At 44.8% G+C, this 16,671-nt stretch overlaps 3 protein-coding genes across 5 annotated transcripts; 1 reads left to right on the forward strand and 2 right to left on the reverse strand.

Moving 5' to 3' along the window:
* The first annotated feature begins 42 nt into the window (after window positions 1-42).
* cops6 (COP9 signalosome subunit 6) lies at window positions 43-2,979 on the forward strand. 2 transcript variants are annotated; one of them, XM_061289614.1, is made up of 10 exons: window positions 43-106; window positions 467-592; window positions 671-802; window positions 951-1,039; window positions 1,109-1,171; window positions 1,760-1,807; window positions 1,902-2,016; window positions 2,092-2,184; window positions 2,408-2,508; window positions 2,601-2,979. In XM_061289614.1, exons 1-10 carry the CDS (start codon window positions 43-45, stop codon window positions 2,739-2,741), a joined length of 972 nt encoding a protein of 323 aa, XP_061145598.1. In that variant the 3' UTR covers window positions 2,742-2,979. The 2 variants fall into 2 exon arrangements, with proteins under 2 accessions (XP_061145598.1, XP_061145592.1); XM_061289608.1 differs by lacking the exon at window positions 43-106 and having other exon boundaries at window positions 275-592.
* Window positions 2,980-4,547: 1,568 nt separating this feature from the next.
* and3 (actinodin3) lies at window positions 4,548-6,740 on the reverse strand. Its single transcript, XM_061285788.1, has 4 exons — window positions 6,383-6,740; window positions 6,267-6,311; window positions 6,029-6,189; window positions 4,548-5,738 (listed from the first exon to the last, which is right to left on the reverse strand). Exons 1-4 carry the CDS (start codon window positions 6,435-6,437, stop codon window positions 4,926-4,928), a joined length of 1,074 nt encoding a protein of 357 aa, XP_061141772.1. The 5' UTR covers window positions 6,438-6,740; the 3' UTR covers window positions 4,548-4,925.
* A 1,985-nt stretch (window positions 6,741-8,725) lies between these two features.
* Window positions 8,726-16,437, reverse strand: mcm7 (minichromosome maintenance complex component 7). Of its 2 annotated transcripts, none has more exons than XM_061284654.1 (15): window positions 16,232-16,437; window positions 14,535-14,614; window positions 13,816-13,980; window positions 13,629-13,753; window positions 13,181-13,361; window positions 12,978-13,115; window positions 12,741-12,890; window positions 12,525-12,639; window positions 12,308-12,439; window positions 12,099-12,182; window positions 11,794-12,005; window positions 11,457-11,722; window positions 10,729-10,897; window positions 9,478-9,587; window positions 8,726-9,166 (listed from the first exon to the last, which is right to left on the reverse strand). In XM_061284654.1, exons 1-15 carry the CDS (start codon window positions 16,260-16,262, stop codon window positions 8,950-8,952), a joined length of 2,175 nt encoding a protein of 724 aa, XP_061140638.1. In that variant the 5' UTR covers window positions 16,263-16,437; the 3' UTR covers window positions 8,726-8,949. The 2 variants fall into 2 exon arrangements, with proteins under 2 accessions (XP_061140638.1, XP_061140648.1); XM_061284664.1 differs by lacking the exon at window positions 16,232-16,437 and adding an exon at window positions 15,148-15,297.
* Window positions 16,438-16,671: the final 234 nt, after the last annotated feature.

Here is a 16,671-nt window from a genome sequence, read left to right on the forward strand (position 1 = left end):
TCACAGTCATCCTCGCTTACATCCTTAACGTCCCATTTGCGCATGCGCCGTTCACCGGACAAGATGGCGACCAGCAACGGCGGTGGAATGGAAGTGGACGGGGCAGGCGAGTCGTTTAGCACTTATTCAATTACTTTTCCTACTACCGCGATAAGATCACGCAGGGAAATTGTTGTGCTAGTTTTAAAAGGTACAATTGTCTGTTTCCGCTTACGAATGAGCGGGGTTAGCGCTCCCGGTGCGAGTTTGGTTACACGGGCGGCAGTGCTGTAAAGCTGTCAACACATTAACTAGTTCCCTGCATGTTTTGAATGTTTATTCTGTTCAATATGAAGTTAGGAACAGTTCACCAAATCCCGTCCAACGATCAAGTAATATTGTTCTTCATTTTTCTGACCTGTACTGTGTGGGATTCCTGTTGAGACATGGACTTATGGACATTTAGCTTGTCTCTCTGCATCCGTAGCCAGTCCCAGTGTTATGGCCTCCGGGATGACTGGCAGCGTCTCGGTGGCCTTGCACCCTCTGGTTATCCTCAACATATCAGACCACTGGATACGGATCCGCTCACAGGAAGGACGACCCATGCAAGGTATGTGTCCCACCGCTGAGGCTGTGTGCAAAGCCTGTCTGTAGCTGTGGTCCCGCTTACGATTTTTTCTTTCCTCAGTGATCGGGGCTCTCATCGGGAAGCAGGAGGGGCGAAACATTGAGGTGATGAACTCCTTTGAGCTTCTATCACAGACGACGGACGACAAAGTGCATATTGACAAGGAGTACTACTACACCAAGGAGGAGCAGTGTGAGTTGTGTTGGGTGGTGAAACAATTTCATGTCCTGTAAGAGATTTGGAACTGTGCGCAAACTTGTTTGTTGTATGTTTTTTAGGCGCTTAGCAGCCGTCATTATTAAAATGTCATGTTGCATGTGCTGTGGTTTTCATGTCACAGTCAAGCAAGTCTTCAAAGAAATGGAGTTCTTGGGTTGGTACACTACAGGCGGCCCTCCTGACACTTCCGACATTCACATTCACAAGCAGGTGGGCACGTGAATGAAACAAGGATCCTCTGTCGCCGTTTAAATGTGTTGACCTCAATTGTCATTTCAGGTGTGTGAGATCATTGAGAGTCCGCTCTTCCTCAAACTTAACCCGATGACCAAACACACTGATGTGAGTTGCAATTTCCATTTGATTTATTTTTTTTCTTTTGAATAAAGCTTGAATTTTTGTGAAAGACATTTTATGCAGTTTATACAGTGCAGGTATTATTTTTGTCCACTTGAGGTTGCTATTTCCATTCTTCACTCTTGATTTTTAGTGTATGTGGGTATTATGGGCAGAGCCTGGCGTAAAAGTAATCTTTGCGTCAGCGAATGGGAGTGTATTTTTAGCTGATGTTGCCTCACAAAAGAGGAAGACGAGTAAATTTTTGATACAATAATGTTCCACGAGCCCTCAATAGTCCACACACGGTATTCTAATTAATGGTGACTTTTTAAAATTCAAATTTAGTGGGAAAATCCAACAGTTTTTATCTATCTCAGGGGGTGGCCATTTTGCCACTTGCTTTCGACTCACAATGACATCACATTCCGAAATGTCACTTTCAGTCGACACCAAGTGGCAGTACAAAACAACTTTCCCTTGTACTAGCTAACTGTTAGCCAGTCCTCGTTTCTAGTAGGGCCAGACCGATATAGCGTGTAAAAAAAAAAAAGCTGACTCGTCTATCCATTTTGTCTTTGTGTTCTTCCTCAGCTACCCGTGAGTGTTTTTGAATCAGTCATTGATATCATCAGTGGCGAGGTAACCCTTCTCACCAATAAATTTACGAAAGGGACCCTTTTGCTTAGCCTTTTTTCCCACCATTTTTTTTCTCCTTCCCCTCCCATTAACGCAGGCCACCATGTTGTTTGCCGAGCTGAACTACACTCTGGCCACGGAGGAAGCAGAGAGGATTGGCGTGGACCACGTTGCCCGCATGACGGCCACCGGCACGGGCGAGAACTCCACAGGTAAAAGAAGGCCCAATCTGACGGAAATTCTTGAACTCCGCTTCTGAAATGTATTTCCTGTGCGTCCCGTCACAGTGGCTGAGCACCTCATCGCCCAGCACAGTGCCATCAAGATGCTCCACAGTCGCGTCAAGATCATCCTTGAGTACGTCAAAGCCGTGGAAACGGGTGAGAAGCCCTCGTTAGTTGACGGACATTGAATGTCTGGGTTGTTCCTTCTTTCTGCTTTTGAACTCAGAAAGTCCCCTTTTGAGCATGTCATTAAGTGGAGGCCCTTCACCGCTCCCCTCAAACCCCATTTTAACAACACATGCCATTTTTGTTCGCCCGCTCTTTGACATTAATCTTAAAGCTTGAATGTTTTTGTCCTTTTGTTTTTCCTGTTCATCAGGAGAGGTTCCATTCAACCACGAAATCTTGCGAGAAGCAAACGCTCTGTGCCACAGACTGCCAGTCCTCAGCACTGTTAAGTTTAAAACAGACTTCTATGACGTAAGTCCCTCCTTTTGTTCATTTCATTTCACTTGTGTCCATAAATTCCACCATGTACTTTTCCAATCTTGCCATTTTGCATTGATCTGCAGCAATGCAACGACGTGGGCCTCATGGCCTACTTGGGCACCATCACCAAGTCCTGCAACAGCATGAACCAATTTATCAACAAGTTCAACGTCCTGTACGACCGACAGGGCATCGGTCGTAGGATGAGAGGACTTTTCTTCTGATGCGCCAACATTAAAGTTTGTTTTGTTTATTTGTTTTGGTTTATTGGGAGGATGGCATCAAGTCGCTGCTCAAGACACTGCAGCTTTCCAACCCTGCATCAAGTGAAGCCCAAAAGCGTTTAGCGACACCAGTGAACAGAGGCTTTTGTTTACCACTGGACATGAACATATTTTATTCACCCCTTTTATTGTAATTTGATCATTCTGTATGTAATAAAAAATTTACTGTCTGTTTTTCCATGCGACCACTCTCTTTTACGTGTTTTCTAACATTGCTTTTTTTTTTAAAAAAAAAAAGCTCATGAAATGTCCGGTGATTTAGAGAGAGAAAAAAAAAAGAATAGTTTTTACTGTTTGAAGTCGTCTCCCTGCTGTTTGACAACCTGTGTGTGTTGAGGAGGGGGGAGGTTGCTTCCGGTGGACAGGTCAGCAGTTTTCCACCATATAAATGTATAGCGGAACTCAACTTAATGAGCCCATGTAGTGTTCAAGGGGAGAAGCCAAAACACAACCAGCAATAAATTACATTGTTTGCTTAATGCCTACTCAAGGCTGAGCTTTTGATCCTCAACAAACCGAAGCATTTAACACAAATGTTTTTTTCAAGAGAAATGCTCCCTAGCCCTAATTTACCGATCCATATATATCTACCCATATAAAACTGACATACCAAAAGGTGTGAGGATGGGAAAATGCAGGTACTTTAGTTTGTGTCCTTGAAATCAGTAACTGACTTGTGCTTTTACTTTCTGGAGCATAACTATAGCATCATGTGTGCCAATTTGATTTTGTGCAATGACCAGCAAAGTGCTTTTTTTTTTTTTTTTTTAAACACACACAATTGCAAAATCCAATGAGGTGTCACAATTCAAGTCATCTGATGTTTTTCAGCTTTCTGCTACATTCTCAGAAATTTCTAATGAAAAATTTGACAGAACGTCTTTTTTTTTTTTCCACCATTCCTGTGATCAAGGCACAGTAAAAGTATTGCTTTGGTGCCATCTTGTAGCCTCCTGGTGCCAAGGAACTAGATTAAAGTGAGAGATTCATTTAGATAAACACAATGCTTTGACGCCATTGACGTAAGCCGAGGAACTGTATTTACCCAAACATAGTACTTTGGCACTAACTTGTGACATCACCATGTCGAGGAACCACATTAATGTACGTTTGGAACAAACAGAATGCTTTGCTGCTATCTTGTGGCATCTCAGTACCAAAGAACTATGTTGAAATAAGTTAAGAAGCTTCATTTTGACAAAAGTAGTGTTTGGCCACCATCTTATTGCATCTATAGTATTGTAGCGACTAACCTCTGTCCCAGTAGTCGCTGCATGGGCATGTGAGATATTTGTACGTACTTTTCCCCAGCCAGGCGATTGTCCACACAGTTTTCCTTTCCGGGTGTAGTATGGGTTGCTTTCTTCTCAAAATGTCATTTAATGACCAAAATGGGCACAAATTGGGAAGATAATGTTTATACACTTGTGCAAGAGTCCTGAATAACTGAGTCTCCCAGTGACCTAGGCTCAGTGGTAAAAACCACATGACCTTTCCCTCCCACCCCAACCACCTACACCTGTGGTCATTATAAGGACGAGGAGAATATTCACACTGCCCCCTTTGGCCATCTGCTGCAAGTGCAAGAACAAGTGCGGCTCCTACAAGTATCAATCTTTTTGGGGAGGGTGAGCTTGGCTTGGAATAAAAACTAACCCTGTATACGTGGTCTCAGGAACAATGTTTCCCAACCTTTATCTGAGCCAAATCACTTTTATTTACTAGAAAATCTCACCGCACAACAAAGAATTTCAAAAACGTTTACTGCAATGGTGATTATCTCGTCTCAGTTTACTCACAAATGCACTTTGTTGTCAAATCTGGGCATCTGCAGTTGAACACAGTTATTCTGTTGGATGAATGGCAACCACCACACAGGTTAATTGGACCTTCTGACATCTAGTGGGAGAGTATTTGTCTCTTTGCGTCACTGGCATAGATACATGAACATAGATACACTGTTTGTGGTAAATAAATTACAGTTTTCAGATCAATCAAGTGAAACTGGATATTTTCCCACTACACACTTGTAAAAATGTGGTTGGGAACCCACTGCCTTATTGGCTTCATCATCAACATGCAACGTTTTCAACCAGAGTCCGATTCGTTTTGAAGGCCGACGCCCTATTGGGTCTCGTCTTGGGGCTCGTCCGCAGGTGCTTCTGGTTGAGGGTACTGGAAGCGAACAGGGTCGTACAGATCATCACGGGGGTCATAGGGCATTTGGGGGTAGTAGAAAGGGAAGGGGAAAGCCTTCTTCTGGATTGGAGGCAGAGGAGGCGCAGGTTCCTCTACAGGTTCCTCGTTCTCCTCTTCTACAGGTGGGGGCGGCGGAGGGGGTGGGGGTCCCATGACTTTTCCCTTGATGGCTCTGGGTGGGTGGTCAATGAGGCAGTCGGGATCCCAGTACGGGTCGCAGTCGACCTCCATGCCTTTAAATGTGCGGATGGGGGCCGGCGGGTAAGACTTTTTGAGGAGGATGGGCGGTGGCGCATAATTCTTTGGGGGAGGGGGAGGCGGAGGCGGCGGGGGCGCCACAGCCGGCGCGGGCGGAGCCTTCTGGGGAGTGCAGTGGGGGTGGTAACGCGGGTCACAGAGGACGGGCACGGCGCCGGTGGGCAGGTAGACAATGTGGGGCTTGCACAGGGGGTCCTTGCTGTTGCACAGGTAGAGCACATCCGCCTGGGAGATGGCGGGGGCACGGGGAAGGGGAGGAAGTTCGGTGGCCGGCGGCTCGGTGGCCCTAGGGAAACCTTTCATGGGCGGTGGGGGAGGAGGGGCGACCACTTTGCACTTCTTGTCTGTGGTGGGGTCGCAGATAATTTGAGGGACCCCCAGCCCCAGTTTGTTCTGGAAGTATGAGGCGTTGGGGCCGTACGTTTGCTCCAAGTGCCTCATCTGCTGGTACAGCAGCCTCAACTTGTCGATCTCGTACAGCTGCAGGACGCACAATGCACAGTCAGTAATTATGCTCTGAAGTTGTGTCTCTCAACATTCAGTCCCACTAAGTAAAAAAAAAAAAAAAAGTGAGTGCGTGTGCGTGGTCCTTCTACGTATGCGTCTGTGTGTGTGTGTTCCCTCATTAAATGTTCAGCATAAGTAGTCCCACATTGTGCTTTTGAGCATGTGTGGTCTCACATTTCATGTCCTGCAATAATAGTCTCACCACTTGTTAAAGACAAGAAGAATTGCATGTGACTAGATCTGGATTTCTGTGCGTGTGTTACCCCCTCGGTGTGTCCAATGCTGCTGTAGTAGCGGTAGTAGGCCTGGAAGTCCGGGTTGCCTCGGTACCATTTGGGGTCCACGTTTCGCTTGGGCCTGGAGTGGCTCAGGAAGTCGTTGGCTCTCTGCGGATCAATCCCGACGTCACTGACCGGAACCATCCCTGTTCAGAGAGTGTGTTGATCGGAAGGTGAACCAAGTAAGTAGGCCGGTTCACTTGTGATTAAATGATGAGGTTACCTTCCTGCTGGATGTCGCTCAGCAAGGATTTGGCCTCCAGCAAGCCTGCCAGAGAAAACAACACATTTTATTGACAAGATTAGATTTGTGGTGCACATGGAAGGATGCTAATTTACCTGGAAGCCATGTTAGACAGCTAAGTGCCGCCAAGAAACACAACGAGGAAATCATCTGGCCCCCTGAAAACAACAAGTTGAAACAATTTAGAAAACACAGAAGCTACAATATATTCGAAATAACACTAGCAACAGCAAATTCTTTTTTTTTTCCCCATCAGAAAAAATCAATCATCAATCAATTCATCTGGCTTTGTGTGCTTAGATGTATTTACTTGTTTTCTCGCACATCTAGTTTTGAGATATTTGCATTTGCATTTTTTTGTATCTAAGTTAGACGCAGAAAGTCTTGCACTTTTTAATTTGACCATGAGTTGTAATTTATAACTTATAATGTAATTTGTGGTTCTGAAAAAAACTGTTGCTGAATTCATTTACAAAATTACATGTGTTATTATTGTTATCTTTATTATGATTGTCATGAAAACATGACGTGAGAAAATGAGGGCAGATTGGGTATAACAAACTTTCATTTTCAAAATAAACATCAAGTTTCAAAATGTCTCTGAAAATATGAAATTAAAATAACATCATTCAATCAACATCAACTTTGTATTTTAAACAATACATTTGGAAATTCACTCCGTTTAAGGCATTGCAACTTCTGCTTTAAAAAAATACTACTGAATAGAAAAATAAAACATTTAAAAAAAATTTACATTTCTAAGACATATGTTGACAATTTTATATTTAAATGACTCTTTTCTTCATCAAATAATAGTTTTATGAAGAACAGCTATTTTCTTTATAATTTTATCTATGGCAATAAACAAATTTGTCTTTAAAAAAATGACCATACAAATGCTATTTTGTATTTATGTTTATTATTGTCCGTGTAGATTTTACAACAACAAGCATAATAATCCACATTTAGTTTCATGAAGTATTCAATCCAAGTGAATAAAGTACAATAAATGCATTCAAAGCACTCACCGGGGTCAAGAAGCCGTCTCTCGCAGCTCGGAATGTGCCAGGCAAGTTAAATAGTGAGTCAAGGTCATCCTAAACCTCAAGCGGCTATCCAATAGGAGGCCTCCATTTGGGGGACCGAATCCTATAGCACACCTCCCTTTCTGTCAGTACATTTTATACATGAGGCCTTTGGCGTTAATTAAAAACAAAAAACAGCCAGTAAAAGAGGAGCCAGGGTGGAAAGAAACATTACAGCCATGACACCTGCTGAGAAAAGTGCAACTGGGAGGGAAATGCTGCCGACTAACACAATATACTTGCCAAGATGACGAGAAAAAAAAAAGAATCAAAGACGTCGACTTCATGCCACCTAAAGTCTACGGGTGATGAGTCTACACCTAAAAAGTGCTGATTATTTTGGACATGTGGCAACACCTGCTAGTTTTCCTGAGATTTAAGAGGCAAGCTACCATTTTGTCACGTGTCGCTTGCAATGTGAGCCGAGCACTTTTGACGTCAATTTCAGATGGAAAAATTGGAAGCACCCCGTTATAATAATTAACAATTATTTGAATAATCAATTCATCAGGCATTTTTCTAAAATATCAGATGAAAAAGATTTAATTTCTATCCCTTCATTCAAAAGGTGGACAAAACAAAAAAGAAGGTCTCTAAACAATAACGCAGATTAAAAATAATTAATTTTATACCACTAATTGGCTGGGTTACATCAAAATGAAAATCAAGTGCAATACTCAAGTTGGAAAACTATTTGTGAGCTAAAAAAACCCATACTTGAATACATGTGTAAACAAGTTTAATTAACTACACTTTTCAGTTAAAAAAAATACTTCTGTCTTTTGCATGTGATTGGACAAAAAGTGCTGCAGGGTATTTGAAACCGACTCTGAAATGACATGTACCGTATTTTCCGGCCTATAAGGCGCACCGGACTATAAGGCGCACCTTCAATGAATGGCCCATTTTAAAACTTTATCCTTATATAAGGCGCACCGGCCTATAAGGCGCACCATTAATGCATCATGTCAGATTTTTAATCCAAATCAAATCATTCTCCATTTTATCTTTTTTATTTCAACTTCAGACGGAAACAAATTACTTTATAATCATAAAATAATGATCCATAGTCTTTTTGAGTCATGATTCATAGTCTTCAGCGGGCCACTTATGATTGATTTCATGACACAATGCTTTGGGCCAGTTTAAATTTAGGAATTTGGTCCATATATAAGGCGCACTGGGCTATAAGGCGCACTGTTGGTTTTTGGGAAAATTTTAGGTTTTTAGGTGCGCCTTATAGGGCGGAAAATACGGTAATTGGTAGCTGGACCTTGCGCGGTACTAATTTTCTTGTAAGCGACCAGTTTGTTCATTTGAGCAATGTTTCCATCATTCACACAAGCAGAGGAATGAGCGAATGATAAATTTATTATAGCTTTGTGTCACAACAACAGAATCTAAATTGACATTGCATCCCAATGTGTAAAAATATACAGATTTACTCAATCAAGCGCTGGAATGTGGATCAGACTCAAAAGTTCTGCTGGAGTGGAATTCTTTCAAGGGGAGCACTGCTAGCTCATCTTTTAATGGCGAATTCTGAACAGCAGAGAAAGGATGATTATGTGAGCATCTCATACAAAGGTGATGCGGGTTCTAGCCTGGTTGATCTGCCACACGTTGAGCTCCTCGTACTCCTCCAGGGCCTCCTGGAACATGGCGGGGGTGAAGCCCCGTGACACACAGCGCTGCTCGGCCTCCGACATGCGTACCACGCCACCGCGGCCTGCCGCGCCCTCTGCGGCCAGCTCACGCACCAATGAAAAGATGACATCGGCCGGACGCTGAGTCCTGTGGATGACAGGAGGACCTTAGGACCAAAATATGGTCTCAATTTGGCTTCAACTACACTACGGACAAGCCAGACTGGAGCTTAAAAAGGTAACTTTGACAGCTAGTTTGCCCAAAAAGCACCTAATAGAGCGTGAGCCATTTCATTGCTACTCCGTCCATAAAATACCTTTACAGCTTCCTCCAGCACATGCAGTTTCTCTTACTGCTACGAGAGACCCCCGTAAAAACTTTTTGGAAGGTCGGGGGGACCCGCAGGCACTTGTTATGAGAGCAGGGTGTCTGCATTCATTAAAAGGTTGTCGTCAAACCTTGTGTTGCTTGACTTGTCAGTTTGCAGCGAATCCTTGGACATCTCCATCAGCCTCATGGCCTCGTTGATATCCTCCTTCTCCACGCCGTCCATCAAGCGGAGGCGGGCCTACGCGGGGAGAAGGCATTAGGTAAAGGGCTCTGCACTAAACGCTCAGATTTTGAGAGGCGGGGAGGGAAACTGGGGGGGGGGGGGGGGTCAATCATTAGCAACAATTTAAAGCTAACAAACAGTGAATGATTTAGAATGGCGTCAGTTAACGTCACCGCTTTGCAACAAAATCGGTTGTGGTCGCTTTGTGACTTTGCCGCTTCTTGATGACGCCGGCTGCGCTGTGCCGGCACTGTCAGACCGAGACAAGTGCAATGCCCTCTGGGATGGCCGGCAATTGCCCAAGTCTCCGCCTCTCAACACCAGCTAGTCTCTTTGCATGCCCCAACGGGATCATCGTGTCTCTTCCGAGCACACTCAGTTTTGCATGGGTTTGCACAGCTGGCACACGGGCTGACTGCCCACCCTGCAAAGCTGATTGTACTCGGACCATTCTTGAAGTTTAGCCTTTCAAGGAATGGAAGAAGTCTGACACCTGGTGGACATAAACACGCAGCACACGGCCACCCAGCTCCAGCAAGTGCTGTTTTTGCAGTAGGTCCATGATGCTACTACCTGCACAAACAGCACTTTTTGCAGCCAGAGGCAAAGCACACGTCAAAAGGTCTCAGCAAAATTAGGATTCACATCATTGTTTTGGTCCAGCGTGGGAAAGAAGTGCTCACGGCGCAGTAGATTGTTTTTTTATCACTACCTGCACTGTAAGCACTTTACCTCACACTGAACCACTGATGAAACCAATTGAAGAATTGTTATGTGCGGGCTCGGTAATTAGAAAGCCAACCTCCATTCATCACAGGGGAACAATCCATGCTTTAGGCGAGGGAAAACAAATGGTTGTATCACTTCTGGGATGCTTTAAACAAAGTAAAACTTAAAATTGCAAACAAATATAAAAATAAAAACATGCATCAAAATGTGGTAGAACCCAAAGTTGTGACAAACTCAAGTATAAAAGTCTCTTTCATAATTCGTGGTCGATTTGCCTTTATTTTAGTGTAAACCGAACCAAAGGGATTCTCACTTTACAAGAGTTTCATTCTCATGGTGGTGAACCCTAACCCCTCCCAGCATATCGGGGTGATTGAAAATGTACCTCTTGTAAGCAATATTAATATTATGCCAACAGTGTTCTCACCAGCGCAGTGGAGAGGCGGAGGATGGAGAGGAGGGTGCGGGCTGAGGTGAAGGTGGTGTCCTTGCTGACCCGTGCCTCCTTCCTCATTTCCACGTAGGCAGCGGTGATGTAGTCTGCCAGCGACTCGGGCACCACTGGCTGCTTCTTCTTACACACGTAAATGTAACGTCTGTGGGGAAACGAACATTGGACATGTTACAACGTGCACCAAAACAAGCCTCACTCCAATCGCCTTCATAACTCCACACAATTATCCCACCTGCATACACACTTTACAGTACTACTCACAAATAAAGATAAATTTGAACAAGCTTCAAATGCGAATTATTTTTCTAGATGTTAAATAAAACAACAACTGAAAACTAGCCAATTCCTGAAACAAAAAATGGGACATTTTATTTTGGGCATTTTTTCCCCGCCATGATGCAACAAGCTATTTACTTGCACATGTGCACACCCCACGGTAGTGTGGGGAAAAACATGCACTGCAGCCACGATAAAAGCATAAAATTACTAAAAAAGTAATTATACTTAAGTTTGAACATGTTGGTAGACTGTAGGCCAAACGTTATAATGGATTTTTTACTTACACATGCACACATCAATAGCCTGTGGTGTTACGAAGAAACGTCTGTAGCATTTAGCTCCAAGTCCGATCAAATGTATTATTACAGATAGTAATATTTATTAATTGATGATTAAAATTGTTAGTTGCAGTCAACACACACCTCATGAGCTTCATGTCGATGGGAGTGAAGTGCGTGGGGGGCTGACGGCAGTGCTGGTGCACGTAGGTGATGTGCTGGGCCAGACGGAGGTCAGCGTCTGCGTCCGGCTTGTCCTGGATGAGCCAGAGCAAGTCGAAACGCGAGAGCAGCGCAGCCGGCAACTGAATATTCTGCTCGATGCTCTTTTTGGGGTTGTAGCGGCCGTATGCCGGGTTGGCGGCGGCGAGGATGGAGCAGCGAGCATTCAGGGATGTCATAATGCCAGCCTGTTTAGAGGAGGGTGGCTTTAGGATTTCTCAAACATAGCAAGTGTAATTGTAAAACGAGAAAAGCTTGCCTTGGCAATAGAAATGGTCTGTTGCTCCATCACTTCGTGGATGGCTGTGCGATCGGCGTCGGCCATCTTGTCAAACTCATCGATGCAGCACACGCCCTGGTCTGCCAGCACGAGCGCTCCGCCTTCCAGGGTCATCTCGCCCGTTAACGGGTCACGCATCACAGCTGCCGTCAAACCCACACCCGAGGAGCCTCGGCCTGTCGTGTACTGGCCTGAGACCAACAACAAGCGGCGGGAAGGGTTATTGATAAACATGCAGGCAATATCTGCTTATTAACAACTTCAAAAAAATATTGTGCACTCACTGCGGGGAGCCAGGCGATCAATGTAGCACAAGAGTTGGGATTTGGCTACTCCAGGATCTCCCATTAAGCAGATGTTGATGTTACCTTGGTGGACATTGCAAGACGAGTGTCACGGTGGGACATTACACAAAGAGATAAAAACATTGACAGATGCTGTTCGAGGTGTTTTAAGCAGAGTAAACATGACGTAAATAGGAGCGAGCACTCACCTCTGATCTTCATGCCTTTAGGAGCTTGTTGAACTCCTCCGACCAGCATCAGAAGCAGAGCCTTCTTCACATCCTCGTGGCCGTAAATCTCAGGCGCAATTGATCCAGACAGTTTTTCGTAAAACCCTTCCTCTACAAAGAGAAACGACAAAACCCGTCACACTTCGTTGTTTATCAAGTAACGTTGCATCACACCGCATGGACACGATGAGTGCACCAGTGATGCTGCGCAGCTCTTCTTCACTCAGCTCCTCGTTGCCAAGCTCATCGTCCTCGGTCTTGTTCATGAGCGTGATGCAGTGGGCTTCCATAAAAGTCTCAGACAGAAGACCCTAAGGACAAAATATATTTGAAGATGGGAACCCTAACCCTGTCAGAATATATATAAATTAACCCCATTGCCGAACGAAATAAAAAGATGCGTTCACAGTACCTGTGTAGCCTGTCTGAAGCCGGTGCGCAGAAGCGGCAGGAATATTCCTGTGATGGCCACATGGTCGCCTGGTTGGGCAACTCGTGTGTTTTCACCTCGTGCGTACACAGACATACTTCTTGGGATGTTACCAACAGGCACCTGGTCACTCTGTAGAAATAGTTAAAGAATTTAAAGAAAGAAAAAAGAAGACACTCTCAAACCTGCACTGAAAAGCCATAAAACTAATCTCCTTACGTGCTCTTGGATGCGAAGCTCCTGGAATTTGACAAACTTGGAGCCTCTGGTCTGCAGGTAGAGGCGACCTCCAGATTTGTTGGTGACGCACTCTTGGCTGGGACACATGACAAGGGGCATGAAGGAAGACGACTGGATCTGAAAGACAGCAAGACCATGGTGCCTCAGTTCCGGCTCTGACATTTTCAAAGAGCGGGTCTTACCGGTTGGTATGTCTCGGCACCACACAGGTCACACGTGTACGTCGCCACCACCATCATGGGCTTGACCTCAGTAGCGCGGGTAACGATGCCTCGGACCGTCACTAGGTGCCCAATGCTGTCGGCCCGCACGTCACGCACCACTTTTGGCTTTGCTGTGCTGGGAGGCTTGAAGTACAGCTCACTGTGGAGGAAATCATGGTTCAGAAAACTCGTTCATTTGATTCCACCTTGACTTCATTAAAAAAAAAAAAGCCTAGGAATTGACTAAACAATCCAGTGGAACTTCCGAATTTAAACACAATTAAGGTTGAATTAGGAAACAATTGGAACTTTGGTGAGTGCGAGTGATGGTCGTGAAAGATGTGCACTGCCTTGGTGTCTTCATGAAAGAAAGACACGGGCGACAAATTCAGGTTGTTGTGTGTTCACTGTAATAACTGAAACGTACAATCTCCTCATGAGTTCCGCTGGGTACTGGTTTCGAGCATCACGCGCGTCAGCAGGGTCACGTGACCTTTGTTCCATCATCAGTCGGTGCTCAATGTACACATCCAGGGCATCCTTGGCCACAACCTGTACACAACCATTTATTAGTACGGAGAGACACAGACCATGGCGCTGCCAGTTACGCTCACATCTCGTTCTTTGTATTCAGGCAGGAGTTCGTGCACGGCGTCTGCAAAGAGGCCCGTGTAGCGCTTGGCATTTTCACAGACACTCTCCACCAGCTCAGGGTCTTCCTCAGCCACGTCATCCAGGTCCACAAAGAGAGACACTTGTTCTCTGTGGGCCAGCGCCACCTGGAGGATCCCCACCAAATTAGCGACAAGAGCATACATTTTTTTGCAAGCATTTGTGATTGGGTGGCAACCAACTAGGGTGTACCGCCGCCTACAGCTGGGCTCTGCTCCAGTACGCCTGCGACGCTTGTGAGGATAAACAGCTTGGATAATGGCTGGATGGATCCTTTAAACCCCTCTCTTTTCAATTATGTCGAACATGATTCTTTTTGTCATTAAAAGATGGTATTAGGCCATAAACATTTTTTGAGATAAAACGAATCCTCAAGGAATCAGAGTAAAAATACTGGTGTGCACCAGTTAATACCCAAGTTTTATTTTATTTTTCCATGAAAAAAGCGAATAAATCACTGAAGCCATGATATTCTGGGGTGGATGGGCGTTCAAGCCCGGTAAAAGAATTCACCTTAAAGTCGGACCCCGCGCATACTTCCCTAGCAGCAGTTTTATAGTTGAATGTATACAACCTTTAGCTATTGGAAATGTTCCATCAAAACTCCAATGCAATATCAAACTATTCATGCAAGTTGTAATATTACCCAACATGTACTCACGAGTTGTGTGCCGTATTTGAACAGCTTCTTCCCATTGTCATCCTCAGAGTAAAATTCTTGCAAGAATCTCTTGCATTTATCTGTAAAGGAACATTTTGTTATTACACTCACACACAAGCCACATTAAAGTCACGCGCACACACGGATGAAAACAAAACATTGCTGACTCTTCATGTGTGGCCATATTAGAGCGAAAGTGGAGTCCTAAAGATTGTTGATGAGGAGCTGCAGTGGGCTTCCATGCTGGGAGCTAATTTGTTGTTCTGCGACGAAGACCCCCCCCCCCCCCCTTTGTTGAGTAACATGGCATCCTTAGTCACTATCGCATTAGTCCCTCTTACGTAGAACGACCACCGACGGCACAAAAACATTTAACAGCCACTGGGCTCGTTTTTGTCTCTCGCAGGCTTCGAGGTTAAATAACAGTTATAAGGCTGCGAATCTGCTTCCGGATGAGGATCACAATACGCGCTCACTTCAGGGTCCATGTTTTTGTTTTTGGCGAGGGGAGGCGCACTTCTTCAAAGCGCTGCAAGTACTAACAAACCTTGAGTCCCGCGTCACAATAGAGCGTCAACGACTTTAGGGCCGAGTATGGAAGCGGCAAACTCACTTTGACGACGTAGTTGGGGTCTCACAGCGCACCTTTGGCGTTTCTGAGCCGGATGATGTTTTTGTAAACAAAGCAGCACATGGCTTTGGCGGCTCGTCACCACCGATATCCCTGCGCGGCTACTCCGCCTTGAGAAATAGTGCTGCTGCTGTTGTTTCAAATCCAAGAGTGAATGTTCCAAACGGTGCAAACTTTTATATGTTTATTTTTACAAAGGCCTCACCAGTACCTGTGATTTAAAAGCTATAGTCAAACGCATTTGTGGGTTACACATAAAGCATTGAATAGCTATTGTACCTCGACTTGATTTACAGGCTATTCGGGGTGCAGCATGCGCAGAAAATACTACTGACCGGGAAATCGGACTCATTTTGAGTCTACGCTTTCAACCATGGACTAAAGTATAAACCCAGTGCATCTACTGCGAGTCTGGTGTTGCAATGTACACGTTTCAGAAGTAGAATTACGCAATTCACAGAAAGAAAAATCGTACTAAAGTGAGTTTTTCAACATAAATAGTTGGCTAACATGCTAACTTAGCTCTATTAGTGTTGATTGTGAATCGGAACATACTCTTTTAAACAAAGAAGTGAACATTTGTTGTCTGACTATTTTGCCATGTCGCAAGAGTGAGGAGGAGAAAGGGCAAGTCAAAGTGGCCAAATAGTAACTTAGCGGTAAGGTTGGACATGCGCTCGCTTGGATGCCTTCTCCCTTTGTTCCTGAGGTCTCATCCGGGTCACGGAACAGTCATAGCCACCACCACACCACCAACGAAGCCTGACTACTAAACTTGCTGGTGGTCGCCAAGTATGACCAACTTAGATAAGACGCATTCGTTACTCTTTTGATTACACGTCCATTTTCCAATACACTTTTTGGAAACACATTAGACATGTTTGAACGCACCACAATGACTACAACACACAAATCTGATGACTAAAAACCAAAACACGCTTACAATGAAATCATTAGTAACTCCATTTCGTTTTCGGGTGTTAGTGTATTGTGATAATGAGTTTCCAGGACTTGTTTAGGCCAACCTGTTGCAGTAAAAGCCATGCTGCTGCTGAGCGACTCCTACCTTTCTCCGCCGCGTAATCTTTGCGCGCCATATCTACTGGCGATAGGACTTTACTCCACAATCCCGGAGGTCGAGCGTTCCACGCTTTTCGACCAATTTAGCCGTATACTTAGTGACCGTGTTGTTGCTGGCGGAAAGTCGCTGTTCGTCCTCTCGCGCTCGCCGCTAAGAAGTGGCGCGAGGCTGACGTCGTCGTCGACCAATCGCGTTGCCAGTTTCAGCGCGGAAAAGGCGGGCCTTCTTCGTGGCGGGAAAGCTGCTGGGTTACAAAGCGTCACGTGACCCGTCCTACTTCCTGCTAGTTGCGAAAGGCGCGAAAGGCGGCGATTGGGTTGCATACAAAGGTACAACCCGTAAATCAACCCCTTTTAGATAAGTAATATAATAAATAATTTTAAACTTAAAACACACTTGTCCAATTGTTCTATGTAACCTTTTGC

Source organism: Syngnathus typhle, linkage group LG1 (assembly GCF_033458585.1).
Source record: "Syngnathus typhle isolate RoL2023-S1 ecotype Sweden linkage group LG1, RoL_Styp_1.0, whole genome shotgun sequence".
Taxonomy (NCBI): domain Eukaryota; kingdom Metazoa; phylum Chordata; class Actinopteri; order Syngnathiformes; family Syngnathidae; genus Syngnathus; species Syngnathus typhle.